The sequence below is a fragment of the Ammospiza nelsoni genome, chromosome 18 (assembly GCF_027579445.1).
Source record: "Ammospiza nelsoni isolate bAmmNel1 chromosome 18, bAmmNel1.pri, whole genome shotgun sequence".
Taxonomy (NCBI): domain Eukaryota; kingdom Metazoa; phylum Chordata; class Aves; order Passeriformes; family Passerellidae; genus Ammospiza; species Ammospiza nelsoni.
This window is the reverse complement of record NC_080650.1, coordinates 3,847,899-3,870,676: the sequence shown is the minus strand read 5'-3', so window position 1 is coordinate 3,870,676 and position 22,778 is coordinate 3,847,899. Positions and strand designations below refer to the sequence as shown.

Sequence of the window (22,778 nt, the reverse complement as noted above, 5' to 3'; positions counted from 1 at the left end):
ACATCCCAAACCTGCCCCGTTCCGTTTTCTGCTCCCCTGGATTTACCCAAACCCAAGGCTGGCTCTCATTTTCTGGGAGAAATTACCCTGGAATAGAACAAACCCTGCTCCTGTGGAACGTGTTACCATCCTTAATGACAGCTCTTTTTCACTTGGCTGTCACGGCCCTAAAATAAAGCTGTGCTTTCCCTCTCCCATAAATCACTGCCCTTATTCCGAATTGGAATGAAATTTAAAATTAAGGCAAAAAAAGAGAAAAAAATAGAGGACTAAATGTGTTCCCCTCTCCCTTTGCTGGGAGCCAGGCAGGTTGGAGCCAGGTTTAAATTATCCCTGCTGTGTTCAGGCACGTTGTCAGCTGTAAATTTTAGGGGAAACAGCCAAGCTGATACATAAACCTGTTGCTTTTGTCAGGGATGGAGGTAGCTGCTCTCAGATTTATGGCCCATCTCCCCATTCTGGGGTTTTTATGGAAGTTCTGCTACTGAGGAGTGTGTGGGGTGGGGTGGGGGGATTTCCCCTTTTTTTTTAAACACAGCTTTATGAGATTATATTTGGGAAGAAGAGGAATTCCTTCTCTCTGAGCCCCCCAGCATTGTTCGCATCATATTTGCGGATTCTTGGATTTAGGGGATTCAGGAATTCCTGGATTCAGGATGATCCAAAGGATCATCCACTCCCTTTGCCAGGAAGGGACCCCAAGGCCTCCATCACCACAGCATCCAGGGAGCACAAACCCCACCCGGAATTGGGGGAAATGCGGGAGTTTTTGGTGCAGACGCCGTCGCTACGGCAACAGCCGAGCAACCCCTGCAGCCCTGGAGGCAGGAACGCTGCAGCAGCACCGGGAGGCAGGAAAACGCTCCCGGGGATGCGAGATTTGCCAAAAATAGATGATTTTTCCTGCAGGAATCCAGGGAGGAGGGCAGGTCGCGGTCCTTCCAGCGGGGCAGGGCGGGCTGTGCCCACCCAGGGATGCTCAGGCTGAGTCAAGAGGAAAAAATTTCGGCTTTTCAGCTTTTCAAATCCTCATGGAAAGGCTGAGTGCTGCCTCCCGCAGGCAGCCGGGCGGGCTCGTAAATGTCAAGAGCTTTTCCCAGGAAAATCATGCAGGAGGGGGTGGTTGGCTCCTTTTTTCCAGGGGGAATAGGAATTTTGTCCTGAAGTGCCAGTTCCGCGTAGTTGAAACACAGCCCAGCGTTTAATAAATAAATAAAAAAATCAGAGTATGAAGCTCTGGGATGGGGAAGCTGCTCCTGCATCAATGGGATGAGGGGAAGGGGGATCCCAGAATCCAGAGGTGCAGCCAGATGTGCTGACATGGTCGTAATATCTTCCAACTGCTCCATTTTGGTGCAATTTAAATGTGTTAAAAAAAAAAAAAAAAAAAAAAAAAAAAAAAAAAAAAAAAGCAATTGTGGTGCAATAAAAGGGAAAATAAAAAATAAAATATGTAAATTTATACTGGGGAGATTCCCAGGGGTTTTTTTGTGGTGTTTGTGGGGGTGCAGATGTGGGGTCCCCTCCCCTCTCTCCTCCTGATCTGCAGCCCAGGCTCCGAGCGCCGCATGCGATGTCATCCCTTAATTGTTTTATCTGGCGATTAATTGGCTTTGAGGGGTTAATTACTGCCGAGGGGAGGCAGGGAGCTCTGCCCCTTGGGCGGCCGGGGCCTGTCAGAACAAATCAAGGTCTAGGTTGAGGCTCCATCCCTGCTAAAATAAAAAAATAAAATAGGAATTTCACCAACTCCAGATTAGAAATCAGGGATAAATTGCACCCAGCTCTCGCTCTGGTGCCGAGGAAGGTCAGGAATAAATCCTGCAGTGAATCTCCCCCTTCCCAGCACACATCCCATTAAATCTGTCTGTAAGGACACTCTCAAGGTACAGAAGATCCCAAAAAGGAGCAGCTTTGGCGGTGCTGCCAGTGCAGAATTGACATTAATGGGATTTAAATACCTGTTAATGGGTTTAAATACAGAAATGGATTAATGGGATTAAAGGGGAGAGGAGCTGTTCTCCCTTTGCTCCCACAGCCCTTGTCTGGGGTGGGTTGGGAGTGCTCAGGTGGCCCCACAAACACACAGGGAGGCAGAGCAGCAACAAAACCTCTCCTTTAATTGCTCGGTTACCCTCAGGGTTTGTTCTGACACGACAACCCCGGGGCTGCCATGAGCCACGAAGAGTGGGCTCAGCTCCAATCCCACTCCCAGGAATCCCAAAATAACCTCCAGCTGCTTGTCAAGGGAAGAGTTAAAGAGTTAAAAAAGAGTTTGGAAGAGTTAAAAATGGGGCAGCTGCTCCCTCTGAACGCAATCCCCCACCTCCTTCAAGAAAAACAAGGAGCAGCCCAGCTCTGCTCCGCACACACGTTAGAAAAATAGATTTTTATTGAAATTCTCCTTTTTTCTCCAGGGAGTTTTCTTCTCTCTTGGAAATAGAGACCAAGCAGGTCTCTGGATTCGACCTGTGCCTGCATTTCTATCAGGATCAAGAGTTAAAAGCCAACTGGTGAATCTCTAACTCTAGAAAAGGCTGCGTACAATATATGGCTTTTGCACCTACATCCAAGGGGTTTTGCGGGTTGGGAGCTCATTTGGGACAAAGCCAGGATGGGGAGGGTGGCATGGGATGAGGGGACAGCCAGTGACCACATGCAGCTGTGCACAAAGCCAGCCCGGAAATCGGCACATTCCCGGTGTGTGGGATCCTTTGGTTTGGCTTTGGGGCACCCCCAAAGCTCAGCCCCAGGGTTTGCTCCCCACGGGGGTTGGGTGCAGTGTGGACCCTGCTTTTAGTCCCCCAAACTGCTCCTGGCCCCCTAGAAATGCTCCTGAGGGGATTTTCTGGCTCGTGGGCTCTGAAATGAGGCCTGGATGAGCTCGTGGGGCCCAGCAGCTACAGGGAAATTTTCCTCCTCTGGAGCTGCATCCACAGGGAAGGGGAGCTTCCCCCTGTGGCCACACTGGTGGGGGTCATGGGCCCCCCCAAGGGCTGGAGCAGCAACTTTGCCTGGGGAATTCCAGGGAATTCTCAGGGAGCCACAGGATGGCTCAATGGGCCGCAGGCACCAGGTTTGGCACAGCTTTGCCATCCCATAACCTCAGACAGGATCCAGGAGAGTGCCACACCCTTGGTCCATCCTCCCTTGGGAAGGCTGAAGATTCCATCCAAGGACAAGTGGAATCCTTGCAGGGCTGGGATTTTGGGGACACCCAGCCCAAGGAGCTCAGCTCTGGGTCCACCAAAGCCTGAGCAGCTCGACGTCCCCAGGAGAGCCTGAGGGGACACAAACATCCCCCTGCCCTTCCCAGGAGGGCTGGGGCAGCCAGAACAGGAGCAGGGGACCCTGTGGGGAGCAGGGAAGGCACCCATGTCCCCAGGTTGGCCAAAAAAAAGCTCAGCAGTGGCTGGGGACCTGCGGCGGCTCATGCAGGGAGTGACCGACAGCTACAGCAGCACATGGAGGGTTAAAAGAGGAGCCACCCACTGGGTGGAATTAGGCAGAATCTGGGAGGACAGAGCCACCCCTGGGCACCATCCCCCCGCTGTGGTCACCATCATCTGGGGTAATAATCCTCAGGGACCCCCGAGAGGTTGCGGAGCTTCAGGGCGGCGTCCACGGTGCGGATGTAGCCGCTGATGGCCTTCCTCATCTCGGCCGTGTAGGGGTCGTACTCCAGCTTCCTCAGCCCAGAACGCTTGAAGTTTCCATCCTTCTGTCCCTCCACGCACAGCAGCCTGTCCTCACAGGCCGTGACACCCAGCAGGGCCACCATCCTCTGCAGCTGCACGAACAGGTCGCGTTTGAGGTCCTCAAAGTGCACCACCAGCACCTTCTTGCCATAGCGCAGCCAGTCCAGAGTGTGGGTTGCCCACCACGGGGCATAATTAGCCACAAATTCCGGCCATTCTGGGGGAAAAAAAGGAGAAGGGGATGTGTATTGGGGTTTCACCCAATTAGAGAAAATGTTGGAGCCCAGGAGAATCCTCTGGAGGACTCGGGACCCTGGCAGGGGGCTTGGAGACCTTGGCACAGAGTCAAAGACACCCGTGCCTTTGATTTTAACCCATGGAAAAAACTACCAACTCTGTGTGAAGGTGTACAAGCCACAAGGGTTTGAGTAGAATGTTAGTGAATTTATCACAAGGTGAAAGATGTAGAATTTTGGGGGTTTTAGAATGGGGGTTCAGGAGGCAAGATGGAAGAATCTGGCGGGTTCTGTCTTTCTCCTTCTTCTTCTTAGCCTCCATCTTCTGCTGTGATGGTGGCACTTTTGGATTGGTTTAGAGACAGACTGTCTAACATAGGTGATAGGTATTGGAAAATTATTGTAAATAATGTACAGTTTTTAGTATAAAAAGATAACACAGCCTCCAGGATGGTCAATGTGCCACAGACTGACTTGCTAGACAGACCTCAACAGGTCAGAAAAGGAATGTTATGGATAAAAGAAAATAAAAAATCTTGAAAACCACAGCTGAAGAATCCTGACTCCTTCTTCGATCTCAGGGCTGGGAAAAAGAGATTTTCTAACACCTCAGGGTCATCTTGACCACTGAGACTCAGAGAAGAAAACTATGCAGATTTGTGAAGAAGGAGGTGCAAAAAAGACACCTAACCCACGCCCAAAATTCTCCATCTTGGCACCCATATATCACCATATACTAAATCCCCAAATCTAAGTTTTTTCACACACTTCTAACCAACTCCACACCCATAAACCCAGTGCTATTCATCAATTTTAGAAGCCCTCTCCACAGCCTCAGGTCAAATGCAGTGTTCTCTTGGGGGTCTGTGCCTTTCAGCACAGATAGTTTAAAATTCTCAGCATCCAGGGTTGCAACAGATGTGAGTGGATGTTCCCTGTGTCCTCTCCCATCCCTGCTGGAACATCTCAATTAACCTTCTGGCTAATTGATCCTGCCATTCAAATCAGGTGGTGAGTGGGATGATGAGACACCAATAATCAGCCGCCTCTCTCCTGGCAGTGCTGCATTAAAGCTCCAGGCATCTCCCTCTTCCTCATGTCTTCCCCACAAAACCAAGGCCTGATTAACAGCTGGACTGGGTTAAATTCCCTGAGGAATCGTTAACCACAGGATGTGTTCCATTAAACAGATCCAGGACAATTCACCTTGTGTAATCACAGCACATAAAACTTTGCTTTGGAGCCGCTCCAGGGATGTCGTAAAATTAATGCCACGGAACCAAACAGGAGTTTGGCCTCACAAGGGCTGGGAATGGGCTGGGAGAAATGGGAAAACACCCCCTCAGCACTGGGCGTGAGGCTGGAGAGAGGGCCCAGGGATTTTTTTCTCAAATTAGTCCCAAAATTAGCTATTGGGAGAAGAAAATAATATGGAGAGCTGGGCTTCAGGGAAGGCCAGAAATGGGACCCTCATGCTCTGTGTTCAGGGGCCTCTCCAGCTGGGAATGGGGTCCTCAACCATGCAATGGAAAATCTCCATCTTTCCCAGTAGTGGTTAATTTACCTGACAATTAACCCTAATTACGCCACATATCCTCTGGAAAAAAATTGGTGATATATTTGAAGTGCATCCAAACAAGGCTGTGCTGGCATGGTCCCCTCTGGATCTCCCTCCCCTCAGAGACACGAAGGGACAGGCTGGGGAGGAGGTTGGGATTGGGAAAGCTCAGGAGGCTCCCTATGATCCGTGGACAAGGATTGAGAAGGCTCAGGAGGCTCCATGTGGTGCTGGGATACCAATCCTGGCTCTATCCACAAATGGATGGGGAAAAAATCCACCAACAGGCTCCTGTGCCACCACAGTGGGGTCAGTGCCAGCCCAGGGATGTTGGTTGAGGAAGTGGGGGACACCACACCCCACTGGTTTTATGGGATGGGGAGAGCAGGGCTGGGCTGTGCCCAGCACTGTGAGCACATGGAGATAACGAAATCCAGGCACATCCCAGCCACAAGCAGCCAAAGCTCCCCTTAAATAAACTCAGAATTAAGGGTAGCAGATGTTCAATCAAGCTAAACATTTTAACTCTTTCCAATGAAGTCAATCCCACAACAGCAATTTGGAAATTGCTGTAATTAAGCAGCCTCTGGCACGCGCCTGTGCGTGGGAAAGGTGGCGGCTGGGGAGCAGCTGGACACGTGGAAATAACACCTGGAAACCACAGGGATGGGCTGGGGACTGCCACCCCTCCCTGGGGACAGGAGATGCCCATCCTTGCCTGGTCCTGCTGTCCTGCTCCATCCCTTCCCATCTTATCCCACCCAACACGGGAACCTACGACCAAGAGATGACGGTTACACCAGGAGATGGCCCAAAATGTTGGCACAGCCCAAAATTTCCCCCATGCACACCCAACTCCAGCTCTGCTGGGCTTTCCCAACTGTTGGGGAAGGTGAAACAGGAAAGTCTTATAAATATGATTAGCTGGCAAAAGATTTTGAGAATATAGAAACTATAGGCGGGATTGAAATGAAACCAAGCTTTGAGATACCTCAGTTACTGAACAACTGGAAAACAATGGTGTGGCTGGCTGAAGGTAATCCCCTTTTGATGAAACAATTCCTTCTGCTTGCAGATAGGTCCAGGGGTCAGAGCAGACCCTACTAGCTTGGCAGAAGGGGCCCAAAGAGGAGTTTTTAGGGTTTAAAATATAACACAGTATGGTGATGTAGTGATTCTTATAGGCTGTATGGAAATGCTCTAGGATTTGTATATTATACTAGATTGGTTAGTGAGAATTAGGATATTCAACACAGAAGAAGATTTATTGTATTGTAACGGAACCTGACTCTCTTACACTTTTGGTCTCTTATCCTTTTACTCTCTTACCCTCTTACTCTCTCACCCTCTCATCCTCTCTACCCCTCTCTTCTCTCAGGCCTGCTCCAGCTGTGGCTGGCAGCTCCCAGCAGGGCCCTGCACACAGGCCCTTTGCAATAAACCCCAAGTTCCAGGACCAGAAGATTTATTGTATTGTATTGGGAACCTCGCTCTCTCATCCTCTTTACCACTCTCTTTATCTCTCTCTCCCTCTTTGGGGCCTGCTCTGAGCTGTGGCTGGCAGCTCCCAGCAGGGCCCTGCACCCAGGCCCTTTGCAATAAACCACAAGTTCCTCAACCTGGCTGCAGAGATCTCTTGTCTCCGTCCATCCTGACCCCCCAACGCTCCTACACCCAACCAATTCCCAGAGGATTCCCTGCCCTACCTTTGCCCTTCCAGTGGGCGTGGGCGGCGAAGCCGATGTGCCCCCCGTACTTGCGGTTGAACTCGGCCATCAGGGCCTTGTAGGGGTTGCGGATGAGCAGGATGGCAGAGTCAAAGGACTCGATCTCCTTCTGCCCACTCTCGTGGGTCTTGATGCAGATGGTCCTCCCGCTCCTCCAGTGGTCCCGCTCGCCCTTGAATCCTGCCCGGATAGAGCTGGGATTAATGGGAGTAATGGGGAGATGGGAAAGGGGGTCAGCCTGGGGAAAAGGAGGCTCAGGGGGGACATTCTGGATCTGCACAAATCCCTGACAGGAGGGGACGGACAGGGGGAGTTGGGCTCTGCTCCCAGAGGAAACCAGACAGGATTAAAGGAAATGGCCTCAAGCTGTGCTGGGAAGGTTTAGATGAGATATGAGGGAAAATATCCCCACCCAAAAGGTGATCAATCCTTGGCACAGCTGCCCAGGGCAGTGATGGAGCTCCCATCCCTGGAGGGATTTAAAAGCCTTGTGGATGTGGCACTTGGGGACGTGGTGGCCTTGGCAGAGCTGGGGGAACAGCGGGATTCAGCCTCAGAAGGCTTTTCCAACCCAAAGGATCCCACGGTTCCATGAAAGGGAACATCACAGGGATATCAGGTTGCAAAATCCAGTTGGATGATGAAAGCAGCTGGGGCGTGAAGGAGGATTTGCATCCCTCTCCCAGATGGAAATAATTTATTTTCCCATGTTATGAGTCTCATAAAATTGATGAGTGGGTGGCTCACAGGAACAGGGGCCTCTCAGGGTGACATCTCCCTGGCCACACTCGGCTCTTGTGCCTGTTCTGAGGGGTCAAGGGCAGATTTAATGGCTATAACCTCCCTGAGCACAGCTGAAACTCTCCCAGAAATCACAGAATAATGAGGTTGGAAGAGACCTCTAATAAATAAAGAAAGGGAAACCCTTGTGCCTGTGGGGCAGGGGATCAGCCCAAGGTGGGGGTGATGCCATGGGGGGGTTCAGGGAGGGGACCCTGCACTGAGCACGGGGCTGAGCCAGCATCAATCCCAGCCCCTGGAAGGCACCTGGAGTGGGGGATAAGCTGGAAGGAGCTGTATTCCATCAATTAGAGAGGTGTAATTGGCTCTCAGCAGTGGATAAATCTGCTGGTTGCCTGGATACCTCCTGGCCCCTCCGACAGGGAACGAACACGGAGCCCACGCTCGTGTGGCTCAGCAAAACCCAGCCAAGGCTTTTCCCACTGCTGCTGCCTTCCCTGGGATGCTGCTGCACCCTGGGGGCTGGGATATTGCTCCCTCACTGAACATCTCCCTCCTGCAAGGCTGGATTTGGCAGGAATTGGGAGGGAATGTCAGGAAAATGGGGATTTAGGGAATAACCTGGGTACAGACCCCACCAACATGGCACAGGCATAGATCCCAACTCCACCACAGCTGAGGAAGAGGGAAATTTCCTCTCAAAGCCACAAAAAATGAAGGAATAACAGGGGAAATCTTCAATGTCTCCAGATAAAATTGTCATGAGTGGTTCTAAATTGAGGGAGCTGGAAATGGGGCGGGTTATTAGAACCAGAATCCCCAAATGCTTTGGGTTGGAGGGGATCTTACAGCTCATCTCATTCCAACCTCCTTGGAAAGGAACATCTTCCACTACCCCGGCTTTCTCCAAGCCCTGTCCAGCCTGGCCTTGGACACTCCCAGGGGTGGAGCAGCCACAGCTTCTCTGGGCAACCCCTGCCAGGACCTCCCCACCCTCCCAGGCAGGAATTCCCTCACCAGGACACTCCAGCCCAAACCACCCCATGGAGCAGCAGCGCTCACACCCAGCCCTGCTCCGCCCTTCCTGCAGCCCCTGGGATGCCACCAGGGCTGTCCCCAGCTGGGGTGGCACCCCAGGAGTGCCCTCTCCTCACCTTTGTTGTACAGGGAGCCATCAAAGTAGTAGCTGCCGGTGTAGAAGCCGGTGGCCAACTCGATCAGGTGCCGTGCCCAGGTGTTCCCAGCTCCAGGAAAACTGGCCAGGGCCACCAACTGCTTGGCACGGCTGGGCAGGAACCTCCTGTCCATGCAGCGGTTGTCTGCAGGGAGACACGTCAGGAATGTGTCATGGAAAGCTGCTGGACCCACTGGGATGTCTGAGGAAACTCTGCCTCTCCCGGGAAAACGCTGGGGAAGGGGCTGGGCAGGGAAAAGGGGCCTTGCCTAAGGCTTAGAGGGACATCCCAAAGGATTCTGGGCATCTCAAAGAGTCCTAAACACTCAAAAAGTCCTAAGAGGATTTTTCCCAAGTTCCCAATGGCAAGTTCTCTGCCATTCCCAGCTGTGTGCTTAGGGAAGAGTGACTAACAGGGATTCCTGTGCCAAGAAACACTCCTGCTTTTTCAATGAATCAATGGAACAGCATTTCCAGCACAGCCCCAAACACCAAAGGATCGTTGTCTGACAAGACAGACCCAAAACCACCCAAATTTGAGTCCTCACTTGCTCCCTTCAGCCTTTTCTTTTCCTCTCTTGGGAACAGTTTTCCTTTCTCCCAATGCTTCCCTGGCTCACTGCTCTCTCAGGAATGTTCTGTCTTTTTCCACCCCACATTTCTCCCTGGAGCTTGTCTGGATAGCAGACTCCCATGAGAACACAGAAAGGTGGGAAAACCCTGGGAAGGAGGAATCCCGCCAGAGGCAGAATCTGCTGTGCCCTGCAGCTGAGCCAGGCACCAACCACAGCTCACCAGGGGAATTAAAACCCACTCATTTTTAGCAGGATCCTCACACTGAGGTTGTTGGCAATGATTAGGATGAGTATTGCCATTAGGAAAAATGGTAGGTGAGTGAAGAATTTTGTGATGTAAGGGTCTGAGGCAAATCATGTTGCAAGTTGTAGGATAGATCACAATACCAACAGTGCCATAGGGAAGAAGGTGAGTGAGTAGAAGTCTCCCTTCTGTCACAGCCATCTTTTATGAAAAATCCTTTCCTTAGGATTTTTTCTCCTGAGAAGCTGAGAGGCCTCAGCAACAAAATGTAAACAATGGTTATCTGCTGCTGTGAAATGCAACAGGTGGATCTTTGATTGGTCTCATGTGGTTGTTTCTAATTAATGGCCAATCACAGTCAGCCTTTATTATCATTACCTTCTTTTTCTATTCTTAGCTAGCCTTCTGATGAAATCCTTTCTTCTATTCTTTTAGTATAGTTTTAATATAATATATATCATAGAATAATAAATCAGCCTTCTGAAACACGGAGTCAGATCCTCGTCTCTTCCCTCATCCTTGGACCCCTATGAACACACTCACACCCTTTTACCCACTCAAAATTCCCATCATTTTTAACCCGATGGGAATTTTGAAGTTTATAATGAATTTCCATCCTCAGAAGGAGAATAAAAACTCATTTTTTTGGGGGGAAAAGGTCGGGGGAGAAGCTCACCCTGCACTTGTGTCTGGTAGACCAGCAGGAAGTCGGCGGAGCCGCAGCTCTCGAACTCCTCGGCGGCGCATTTGTGGGCGCAGAGCTGCTCATCCTCGCGCTCATGCAGCGGGAACAGCGTGCTGGGGAAGCCGCAGCGGCACGTGGTGCCCGCCAGCGCTGCCAGCGGGAATTCCTGCCGGGATGGGCACAGGGAACGGCGCTGGCACCGCCCCCCAGCCGTGGCAGAGCCTTGGCGCCCCTGCGCTCGCCCTCGCTGGGCAGGGCGGGGTGGTTTGAAACAGCCTTCCAGAACGTTCCAGCATCATTCCAATTCCAGCATCGTTCCAATTCCAGCATCATTCCAGAACATCCCACAATCATTCCAGAACATTCCAACATAATTCCAGAACATCCCAGCATCATTCCAGACCATTCCAACATCATTCCAATTCCAACATCCTTCCAGACCATTCCAGCATCCTTCCAGAACATCCCAGCATCATTCCAGACCATTCCAGCATCATTCCAATTCCAGCATCCTTCCAGGCCATTCCAGAATCCTTCCAGAACATTCCAGCATCATTCCACAACATTTCCACCATCCTCCTAGGCCATTTCCAGCATCCTTCCAATCCCAGCATCATTCCAGACCATTTCCAGCATCCTCCCAATCCCAGCATCATTCCAAAACATTCCAGCACCATTCCAGACCATTTCCAGCATCCTTCCAGCATCCTTTCATTTCCAGCGCCATTCTAGACCACTCCTACATTCTCCCAACTCCAGCATCTTTACACCTTATTTCCAACTTCCTTCCATCCATTTCCAGCATTCTCCCAGACCATTCCACCATCATTCCAGTTCCAGCATCCTTCCAGACAATTCTAGCATTGTTCTAGCCCATTCCATCCCATTCCAGCCTCCTTCCAACCCTTTCCAGCATTCTTCCAATTCCAGCATCTTCCGCCTTATTTCCAGCATCCTTCCAACCTATTTCAAGCATCATTCCAGACCATTTCCAGCATCCACCCTCCATCAGTTCCCACTGCCAACTTTTCCCCTCCTTTTTGGAGGCACCACGCCCCAGGATGAGACCCCTGGACCAGAGCAGGACCCCATGGTGGCTCCTTTAAATGTCCCTTCCAACCTAAACTCTAATTCTGCGATGCTCATTCCCAAACTTTCCCAGGGCTGCTGCTGACTCCACTCCTTCCTGTGGCCGGGACACAAATCCATTTATCCCTTTCTTGGATACACAAAAATGATATCCCTAAACCAGGTTCAGATCTCCCAGTGTGACTCTGATGATGGTGATGGAAACAAAGATGAAGAAGAGGAGTTTTTCCCAGTACCTTCTCTGTGCAGAAATCCACACATTTATCCACGGACATGTTGAGCATGAGCTGGCTGGCAGGCAGGGCGATGGAGACGTTTTCCGGCCGGCGGAAGCACCCCCGGAATATCGCGCTTCCATCTGGGAGAGAGAGACAGGGAGAGGCCCCAGTGACACTCCAAAAATGCCACTGCTGCCATTCTGTGTGACACGGCATTCCCAACTGCTCCAGCGGCTCCAGCAGTGCAGCCACAACCAGAGCAAAACACTGGTAACAAAATCAGGGATAATTTTTTTTTTCCTGGCTGTTTTTATCAGCTCCGTGATCCCAGGGATGGAGCAGGGCCAGGTTTGGTCAGGTCTGGAATCCCATCCTTGGTCCTGGATACCATCAGCCCCTTGTGCATTCCTGGTTGTTGCCATCCCCTTTCCCATTCCTTGGATATGAGGAAAGGTGAGCAGGGAATGTGGGTAATTATAATTGGGAGCCAAACAAGGGAGCACTCTCAGCTCTGTCTGGAATTCCCACACATCCTTCATCCTGCAGCACACACAGGAGACACTGATGGTCCTGTTTGGCCATGGGGAAAGAAATCTCCACCCAAAATCTCCCAAAATTCCCTAAATCCCAGCAGGAATCCTTGGGGCTCTTCATTCCACCCAACCCCAGCCAGCAGCATCCCCACAAGGAGACTCCTGATGTTTGCAGCAGCAAAACTACCCCGGACTCAAGAACCACTCTCCAAAAACCTCCATGGAGCCACGACCTGGCTCGGGAATGCCAGGATCACCCCTCCAGCACCAAGATAAGTCCCCCCCATCCCAGAGCTGAGCTGGGGTCAGCCCCCAACTTACACCTGCGTGCGGACTCCTGGGCCAGCTCCAGGCGGTAGATGGAGAGCCGGTTGATGCCGCCGCAGGTGTTGCTCCGCTCCCCCTTGCACTCCATGTTGCACTCGGACTCGCTGGCGTTGGAAGCCTGGATCTTGTGCCCGCAGTAGCACTCGGCTCCGAATTCCAGCCCCGCGTACAGGTACCCCCTGCCCAGGGGAAACGGGGTCTCAGCACATCTCCCCCGGCTCCAGGGGGTGTGGAAGGAGCATTGCTGCTTATCTGGGATCAGCAGTGCATCCCAGGGATTCATTCTTTGGTTAATGATCCTTTTAGGGCAATTCCAATTGAAAATATCCTATCCCATCCCATCCCATCCTATCCCATCCTATCCTATCCTATCCCATCCCATCCTATCCTTTCCATTATTCCATCCCAATCTGCAATTCTTTCATATCCTATCCTTATCTATCCTTATTCTTTTCTAGTCTGTTCTATCCTATTGCTCCACTCCATTCCATTCCATCCTATCCCATCCTACCTCCTATCCTACCCATATCCTAATCCATTATATAATATAATTTAATTCCATTTCTATCCTATCCTATCCCATCCCATCCTATCCCATCCTATTCATTCCATTCCATTCCATGGAGCATTCCTGATTATGGCCAGTGCTGGGATCAGCAGTGCCTCCCAGGCATTTGGTTTTGGGCTAATGATTCTTTTAGGGCACTTCCAACTGCAAACATCAGATCCTATCCTATCCTAATCCTATCCTATCCTAATCCTATCCTATCCATTATTCCATCCCATTCTGCAATCCTTTCCTATCTTATCCTTATTTTTTCTAGTCTGTTCTATCCTATTACTCCACTCCATTCCATCCTATCTTATCCTACCTCCTATCCTACCCTATTTTCCTATCATATCCTAGTCCATTATATAATATCATATAATTTAATTCCATCCTATCCTATCCTATCCTGTCCTATCCTATCCTATCCTGTCCCGTCCCATCCTTTCCATTATTCCATCCCATTCTGCAATTCTGTCCTATCCTATCCTTATTTTTTCTAGTCTATTCTCTCCTATTACTCCACTCCATTCCATCCTATCCTATTTTCCTATCACATCCTAATCCATCATATAATATCATATAATTTAATTCCATTTCATCCTGTCCTAATCCTATCCTACCCATTATTCCATCCCATTCTGCAATTCTTTCCTATCCTATCCTTATTTTTTCCTGGTCTGTTCTATCCTATTATTCCATTCCATCCTGTCCCATCCTACCCTATTTTCCTATCATATCCTAATCCATGATATGATATTATATGATATATGATATGATATGATATTCCATTTCTATGCTATCCCATCCCATCCCAACCCAAAAGACCGATGGAGCCAGTGCACAGGGATTCATGGAGATGGTGGGAAAGATTGATGGAGCTGGTGGGCAGGAATTGAGAGGGACAGTGTGCAAGGATTGATGGAGATGGTGGGAAAGGGTTGCTGGAGCTGGTGTGCAGGGGTTGATGGAACGTGCAGGGGTTCATGGAGGCCCTGTCCCCGTCCCCACCTCTCGGCACAGTTGTCCTGGCAGCGGAACACCGTCATCTTCTTGTAGTCGAAGAAGGACATCCCGCGCAGGGTCCTCTGCCGGGTGTTGTCCTCGTAGCAGCCGACGTACCGGGCTGGGGACACACAGGGGACAGGGTCACAACCCTCTGAGCCCACCCCTCTTGGTTTATCCCTAAATAGGGATGTGCAGCAGCATTCCCTGGTTGTTTGGTTTGGAAACTCCGGGTCCAAACCAGGCAGGGACACCTTCCACTGTCCCAGGGTGCTCCAAGCCCTGTCCAGCCTGGCCTTGGACACTGCCAGACTCTCCAGGCACCCTGTGCCAGAGCCTGTCCATCCTCACAGGAAGGAATTTCTTTCACTGTGCCACTCCAATTCCAAGGCACGCTCTGGGATAACACTTCTCACCTCCTCCCTGCTTTCCACACCTCCGTGGGGTCCCTGAGCCAGCTCACCCCATCCATGGTGTGCCCCAAGCACAGATCCCCCATTCCCAATTATTCCAGCACAGCACAGACCCCACCAGTGCTGGGGCCTCCTTCCCAAGCCAGCCTGGAGGCCAAAGAGGAGGAAGATGGAGAGAAATGTGCCAGATAACTCCAACCAGCAGAGCCATCACTCCCAGTTAGTCCACACAGCATTCCCACAGGATGAGCAGGTCCTGGCAGGTCAGAGGGTTCCAGTGGGTGTGGGATGGCTCCAGACACTTGCACGGAGCCAGTGACTGATGTGCATTACCTTCAACCCAGTGCTCCTGGCATATGCGTGCTGCCACTTATTGGGAAGCCAGCTGGAATAATTAGGGACAGACAAGGACACAAGAGGAGGGGGAGAGTGGGACTGGCAGTTTGCAGGGAGAGCTGGACCTCTCCAGGAGGAATTCTGGAGCCTGCTGGAAACACAGCTGTGAACAGACACACACATCAACCCAGTGATTGTCACTAAATTCCCCAAGCACCCCATTTTTCCCAGAGCTGGGGATACAGGGATGGTTCCAGCTCCCTGCCTGGGGTGGCTGCTCCCTCCATCCTCATGGAATTGCTTGGCTGTGTGTCAGAGGTGGGAATGGCTGGACTTGTCCAGGAAGGCACCAGAGATGGATGTGGCTGAGGGTTGGGGTCTGTTCCTGCTTCCCTTGGCTTCACTGCCTAAAAATCCTCCCTGGATGGAGGCAGGAGATGCCCCTTCCCACAGGGGGTTTGCATTGGCAGACAGGGCTGTTCCCCACCCACACCTTCACCTGACACTGCTGGGAGAGGGAGGAAGAGGAAGAGGAGGGAGAGGGAGCTGCACATCACTCCCTAAACCTGATTTTTGGAGCAGTATCCCCTCTGGAATGATTTCATGTGGCAACCACCTCGTTAAGCTGTCCCCACTTAATTACCAGCACCATTAAATCCACCTGTTCCTGCCAGATATCCCAGGGCTCCAGAGGAGCAGGGAAGTGAGGGGGGAGCTCTGCCAGCCACACCAGGAACACCGGGCACGTGGGATTTCTCAAGATGCTGCATTTCTCTCCACACCATCCCACTCAGGAGCTGCCAAGATGCTCCAAGGGGAAAATGATATTCCCAGAGCAGCTGGGAGCAGATAAACCCAGGAATCCCAAGGCCAGCATCCCATCCCTGCTGGCAGAGCTGGATGAGGTTAATCTTGGAGCACACGGGACATATGGCCTGGGACATGGGCACTGCTTGGGGTGTTTATAGGAACAGACAGCCTGGCCTCAGGGACCTTCTGCTGAGGCTGCTCGGCAGTCAGTTTGCATTAAGAGAGACACCAAAACACCCCAGAGACCCCTCAGAGCGGGGTCACAATGGGGGAACCCCTCCAGCTCCTTTTAGCAGGACAAAATCCTGTGAGCATCACTTTTCCTGGACCAAGCATCATTCCTGGAATGAACAAACCACATCCTGCTGGAGGAGGAGGAGGAGGAGGAGGAGGAGAAGGAGGAGGAGGAGGAGGAGGAGAAGGAGGAGGAGGAGGAGCAGGAGGAGCCCTCGATGCCCTGGGAGCAGCCCAGGTTGGGGGGATCAAGCCTGGACCCCTGGGAAAGCCCCAGTTTGCTCTGGGGTTGGGGGTTCCACCCAAATCCCACAGAATACACAGTTTTGGCTGCCTTCAGGATAAATAAATGTAATTTTAAAAATCAGTGGGAATGATTCCATTTTTTCATCCTTGATCATTAATAATGGGCCCACTTGACAAGACCCCAGCCAGGCAGGGATCTCCTGGCTCCAGAGGCCACAGCCCAGCCCTGTGTGCACTTCCATGGGAATCACAGCCAGCTCCTGCCTCGACACAACACCCACACAAACGTGGATTTTGGGTTGATTCAGGCCAACAGAATGAAAACTGAATTTGGCCCCTGCCAGAGCCAAAGAGTGGGAGGAAGACGGGGCACAGCATCCCCCCAAAATCACCTGTAACAGCAAGGGGGGGCTCAGAGCTCAGTGATGCACCGGGGGAAAGAGTGAAGATGGAACAATAAAAGCACATTATTGGCACTTGGGGAGGAAGGAGAGGAAAGAGGGAAGAAGGAGGGAGAAGATCCTTCTGGAAATATTCTTTGGACTGATGTTCTCCAGAGTGGGATGCTGCTCCCCAGAGCATCCCCGAGGGATGTGGGAAGAAAACCTTGGCGCTCCAGTAGCGCATGCATGTCGTTTATGGATTAATAAATAAATAAATATACATTTCCTGGGGGGGATTGTGGTCCTGCCTAGCTCAGACACCACTTCCCCAACTCGTGATGGAGAGGCAAAAGCAGGGACACCCCTTTGCCACACGTCCCCTTCCCTCACCTCTGTCCTCCTCCTTCTCGCGGCCGCTCCTGCCCCGCACCGTCCGGCTCCTGGTGCCGCCGTTTTCCCGGGGCTTCCCCCTGTCCGACGGCTCCTTGGAGGTGCTTTTGAACCATGGCCCGTGTCGTCGGGCCCCCGCCGGCATCGTGGCCGCCGCCTTGAAGCCTCGGCTGAGCTGCATCACCCCCAGGTAGGGCAGCCCCGGCCCCTCTGCGGCCGCGGGGCTCCGAGGGCTCCCCGGCACCCTGGGCTCCCCGGAGAAACCGGAGTGCAGGAACACCAAGCTGCCCGCCGCCAGGTACAGCGCCAGCAGAGTGAAGAAACGCACGGGTCTGCGCCGAAAATAGCGCTGGAGTTTCAGCAAAAGCTTGGCCATAGCGTCTTCATCCCTTCCCCGGCAGCCGGCGCCGCGGGGATGATGCTCTGCGGCTCCGGGGATGCTCTGAGGGTGGGGATTATCCCGCCTGGCTTGGAGGAGAATCCCAGCGAGCAAATGGGGTGAAAGCTGCAGGGCGAGGTCGTGCAGAGCTGCTGCCCGACCCTAAAAAAGTCTTGGAGTGCTGGGGAAGGTGGATTTTGTCACCCCGCGTGGTGGCCGGGGTGTTCCAGCGCTGGCTGTCACCTCCAGCGCCCGGTTTATTCTCCTGCCCGGCTGTGCCCCGGGGACCGCGCTGATGGAGGGATCATGTTAAGGGAATCGAGGTTTGAAGGTGATTTGAAAGCCGATCGGCTGCCGCAGCTCCTCGCTCCCGGCGGCAGCGGCTCCGTCAGGCATCGCTGGGATGGGAACGGCCCCGCTGCCCGCTCAGACAAAGGATGGAAGGTGCCTGGACGCGCCTGGAGCCTGGAATGCTGCCCGGCACCCTTTGTGTAAGGAAACCCCTTTCAGCTCACTCCCAGGGCAAGAAATCTCCACCTGCAAGTCAGAGAGAGAGGCACACTCAGGAAAGCGCCCCAGGATGGTGGCCCTGTCCCTCCGGGTGGTGAGGAAGGCCACCTGTGGTCTTCATCGCCTTCCACCCCTGAGGAGGGGCAGCTCCACCTCTCCCAGGTGAGTAACTGGGTGCAGTGGGAGCGGTGCTGGTGGGGTGAGCCCAAATCCCAGAGCCTGCACATCTCTGTCTTATCACACAGGACAGGTGCTCCAGGATGGCTCTGGGATGTGGAAAATTTCCAGTTTCACCCCCACGAGGATGAGCTGTGCACACATACATTGCACCCCGAGATCCAAACATCTCTGCAGCAGCAGATCCCAGGTGAAATCCATGCATGGGCAGTGCATGGATACCCCAGTTGATATTCCAGCATCCCACAGGGTCAGGAGCACAACATCCCTGAGTGTCCCTCCAGTTCCTCACATCCCCAGGGACTGGAGATTGCCACGACATCCTCTATGCTCCAGCCAGGAGCATTCCCTGGTGGCATTCCCACCCTGCCACCGGGATGGTGCTGTCCCAGGAGCACCAGGACCATCCCTGGTGCCTCTTGGCACAGGAAGGGCAGAGATGGGACAGTCCCCTCCAGCCCCACCAGGATGGATTTCCCTATAAATCCAGCTGGATTTCTCTCCTTCCAGCCCCCCCCAGCTATGGGAGATTTGCTCCAGCCCTTCCTGGGAAAATTCCACATGGGAAATGCCCCTGCTGACACATCCCAGTGCCGGGGTGTGCTGCCTGTCACGGCCTCCTCTTATTTTAGGAAAGGAGACGGAAATAAATGGAAAGACAAAGTGCCATTAGTTTAATGGCCTCTATGTTCCTGCCATCTGTCTTCAGTTGATTAAATAAAAAATATTGGTGGAACATATGGCATGAATTATACATCAATATTTTAATTTGGTTTCCCAGAGTGGTTATTCAGATACCTCCGGCTCTGCCGCGGGAATTTCGTGCAGCTCAGGGCTGGAGAGGCTGGGGCAGAGCAGTGGAGGGGCACAACCCCAAACAGAGCTGGAGTAAAGGCTGAGCAACGTCGGAGTAGCAGCATTTTGGGTTTTCCATGTGCAGGATGTGGCACCACCATGGCCATGTTGGGAGTGCAGCCCCCAGCCCGATGATCCCGGGGGTGTTTTGCTGCTCTCCTGCACTCCCTGACCAGGAATTCTGGCTCTCCTTTACCCAGAACAAATCCACCTTGCCGGGGTTGGGATGGGAGCTGGATTCGGGGTGGTTTGGGGAGCAAAGATAGCGTCCCCAGGGCTGTCCCTGCTCCCCAGTGTCCCCAGCGTCCCCAGTGCCACCTCCCTGCCCTCCTCCCCTCCCCGGCTGGGCGCTGCCAGACTCTGGCACAGAATATAAAGAAGGGGCTTAAATTACTCTCATTAAGCCATCTGGAGCTCATCCTTCTCCATCATGAACTGCGGAGTCACAGGTCAATTACTGCGCATTTGCATATATTCCATTAATGCTTCTGCTAATTGTCTGGAGCGGATAATGGGCTCGGCTCCGGGCTCCCGGCTGCCGGGGGCGGCACCAGTGCTCCCAGTACGGACACCAGTGCTCCCAGTATCAGCTGGAGGTATCGGGAGCTGAGGGATGCAGGAACCATCCCAGAGCGCCGTTCCCTGCATCCTGGGTTTTAAGGATGGATCCACCCCGTGCAGCAGCGCTGGGGTGAAGGAGCGGCCACCGCTGGTCCCCACGGCCACTGTCACCGCCACGGTGTCCCCAGGGGTCCCATCGTGTCGCCGACCCCGCTGTCTGAACCCTGCCGTGCTCGGTGCCAGCCCAGCCCGCGGCGTGGCCGGGGGACAGCGGTGACACACTTTGTCATCCGGACTAATGAAGCAAACGGGGACAGTCCCCAGCCAGCGCAATGCAGCGGCCTCCGCCTGGCCTTCCCGCGGCTGCCTGGGTGGAAAACTGCTGTGGCAGCAGGGAACGGAGGGAATTATCCACCAGGGAATGATCTGTCAGCCCCTGCTCGGGTAGGACCCGCTGTGATCCAGCCCAGGGGAGGGACCCAGCCCTGGAAGCTGCAGTGTGGGAAAATTTCCTCAAATCCCCCCCGGCTGGCAGTGCCAGGGTTGGGGAATCCCTCCCTGCCCCCCCAGAGCCAAAGCACAGCGGTTTCCCAGGATGTGGGGCCAGCCGGGATCAGGGAGTGATTCTCTGCCTACATCCATCACCACTCTCCCACCAGGAGCCAAAATCCTCATCCATCAATGGGATACCCAGCTCTGCCTCAGTATAACCCCACCAGGAGCCAAAATCCTCATCCCAGCACTGAGATACCCAGCTCTGCCTCAGTAAAACCCCATCCGGAGCCAAAATCCTCATCCATCAATGGCACACCCATTCTGCCTCTTTATAATCCCACCAGCAGCCAAAATCCTCATCCATCAATGGGACACCCGGCTCTGCCTCAGAATAATCCCACCAGGAGCCAAATTCCTCATCCCAGCCCGGGATACCCGGCTCAGGATCACTCCACATCCAACCCACCTCCCTGCACGATGTCAGCTGTCCCCAGGGTGAGGAATCCTCCATAATTTACCAGCTTTTCCCAAGTTTTTCCATCCCTCTGCGCCTGGAGAGGTGGGAGCAGGTCCGGGAGTGGCGGGAGCACGATGAGTGAAGGGCCCATCAATTATGGATTTGGGGCTTGTCTTCAAATTGCCCTGCAATTATTGGGCGCCAAGGTTCACTGGTCTTCAGGCACCACCTCCCAAACACCCTCACGTGGCTCCCCCAGCCAGGGAGAACAAAGGGCCCATTAAAACCAGCAAATTAACCACCAGCAGAATTCCATTAGGAGGAGGAGAAGGCCACGGGAATATCCAGTTTCACCCCCTTATTAACATTTCTTATCACAGGGACGGCGAGAGAATAGGGCTGGCAAGCAGAGGGGTGGTGACATCAGCGGGGTGACCCCACGGCAGGGCTGTGACGCAGGGACTGACCCGGTCCCACGCCATGGGGACATGGGGACAGCAGGTTCTGGGCATCCTGGGAGTGCTGGAATGCCTGTGCCAAGCCTGGAAATGCAGTGAAGGATGGGGGAAAAGAGCCCAATCCATGGGGTGCAGGATTTATGGGACACAGAACTCAGGGCATGGAGGTTCCCTGGACTTGCTGTCACCAAAAGTCACCCACTTGGGTGCAGGGACCACCAGAAATTCCCATGTCCCTGTATCCCAGAGCAGTTCCTGCAGCTCCACATCCTCCCCAGCACCAAAGAGTGACTCCGGTACAACCCCCAGTGACACTAGCACAAACCCCAGTGACATTGGGCTGCACTGCCATCCCTCAAACTTTCAGCCTCCATCCCCCAGTGCCAGCCTGGAATTGCTGCCCAGGCAGAGTTTGGGAAGCCCAAATTCCAGGTGGAGTTGCCCATCCTCTTTTCCAGCCCCGTGGAAATGGATTTTCACCCTTTTCCACTCGTTAAGGAAGCAGCAAATGGGATGTACAGGGCTGAATTTAAACCCCATAGTGGCTGGGAATGAAGCTGAGATAAACCACAGGATTATTCCAGCCCAGCAGGGCAGACCTGGAGCATCCAGAGCCTTCCAGCGCCTCTCCCAGGGGCCAGCCGAGCACAGGGAGCTGTCAGTCGCCCTCAAATCAAAGCCAAGTTTATTTATTCTGCTTCTCTCTGCCTTCATTTTGCTGAGAAATGGATTTGTGCCTCCTCTCCTCTGGGGGAAGCCTTAAAAGCAGCTGAGTCAGCAGCTCCCAGACTCATCCCAGGATCAGATCCTCATCCTCAAGGGTGAGACACTTCCCAAGCCTGGGCTTCCCTCTGGAGCCACCAAATCCCCTCCCCAGGCCAAACCAGCCAGGGATGCAAAGGGAAAACATCTCCTTAGGGAATTATTGACTCAAATGGAAGATCCAGGGCAGGATTTGCCCATCTGCTGGTGGATTTTTGTGGGGGATTTCCATTTTGTGGGGTTTGCAAATCCTCCTCCTTGCTGGGAGTCCATGGAGGAGTTTGGACTGGAATTAAGGAGCTGGTTTTGTTTATGGATATAAAACCGATTTTTAAATATTCTGGGGATTTATTGGTGGCCTCAGCACTTTCCCAGGGCGTGAGGCACCGAGATCCAGAGGGATCCAGACCCAGCAGGATCCAGGATCCATTCAGGGCTGCCCCAGACTAATTGATTAAGGTCTCCTCTAAAAGGCTCCTCTGAAATGAGGTCGTGCTAATTGCACAAGCTCCTCTCAGTGCTCCCTGTGCTCTCCAGAGGACAGAGCCCACAGGGCACCAGCCCCGTTTCTGCCAGGGCCGAGCTATAAATAAACCCAGGAACACCAGGATGGATCCTGCCCTGGCTTATTCCACTCACTGGACAGAGCTGCACGAGCCCAGGGCCTGCAGCCTGGCCCAGAAAGGCAATTTTGTTTAATCAAGTTATTTAAGGAAGTTTAACCCCATTTTTAATTATGACATTGAGCTGCCTGGCATTGCAAATTCTCAGACCTCCATCTAAGAGATGCTGATTCCTGCCCTGGGCATGCTGATCCCCATCCTGAGGATGCTCATTCCTGCCCAAGGGATGCCAATTCCTACCCAAAGGATGCTGATCTCCACCCTGAGGATGCTGATTCCTGCCCAAACCCCACACCCATGGGCCAGCACAGGGTGGGATCACCATGATGGTG

The 22,778-nt window shown here is 52.9% G+C and overlaps 1 protein-coding gene across 1 annotated transcript; it reads right to left on the bottom strand.

Moving 5' to 3' along the window:
• Positions 1–2,359: 2,359 nt before the first annotated feature.
• Positions 2,360–17,554, bottom strand: WSCD2 (WSC domain containing 2). Its single transcript, XM_059485243.1, has 8 exons — positions 17,170–17,554; positions 14,364–14,478; positions 12,800–12,984; positions 11,964–12,085; positions 10,630–10,804; positions 9,115–9,279; positions 7,199–7,399; positions 2,360–3,915 (listed from the first exon to the last, which is right to left on the bottom strand). The coding sequence occupies exons 1-8, from the start codon at positions 17,543–17,545 to the stop codon at positions 3,563–3,565; spliced, it is 1,692 nt and encodes a 563-aa protein (XP_059341226.1). The 5' UTR covers positions 17,546–17,554; the 3' UTR covers positions 2,360–3,562.
• Between the last annotated feature and the right edge of the window lie 5,224 nt (positions 17,555–22,778).

Excerpts from the sequence above, each read along its gene's own strand:
- WSCD2 (XM_059485243.1), bottom strand. The coding sequence starts at position 17,545 with ATGGCCAAGCTTTTGCTGAAACTCCAGCGCTATTTTCGGCGCAGACCC. Across the intron at positions 12,086-12,799 it reads CCAGGAGTCCGCACGCAGGT|ATGGAAGCGCGATATTCCGG; the intron begins GTAAGTTGGGGG and ends TCTCTCTCCCAG. Across the intron at positions 3,916-7,198 it reads CGCCCACTGGAAGGGCAAAG|AATGGCCGGAATTTGTGGCT; the intron begins GTAGGGCAGGGA and ends TTTTTCCCCCAG.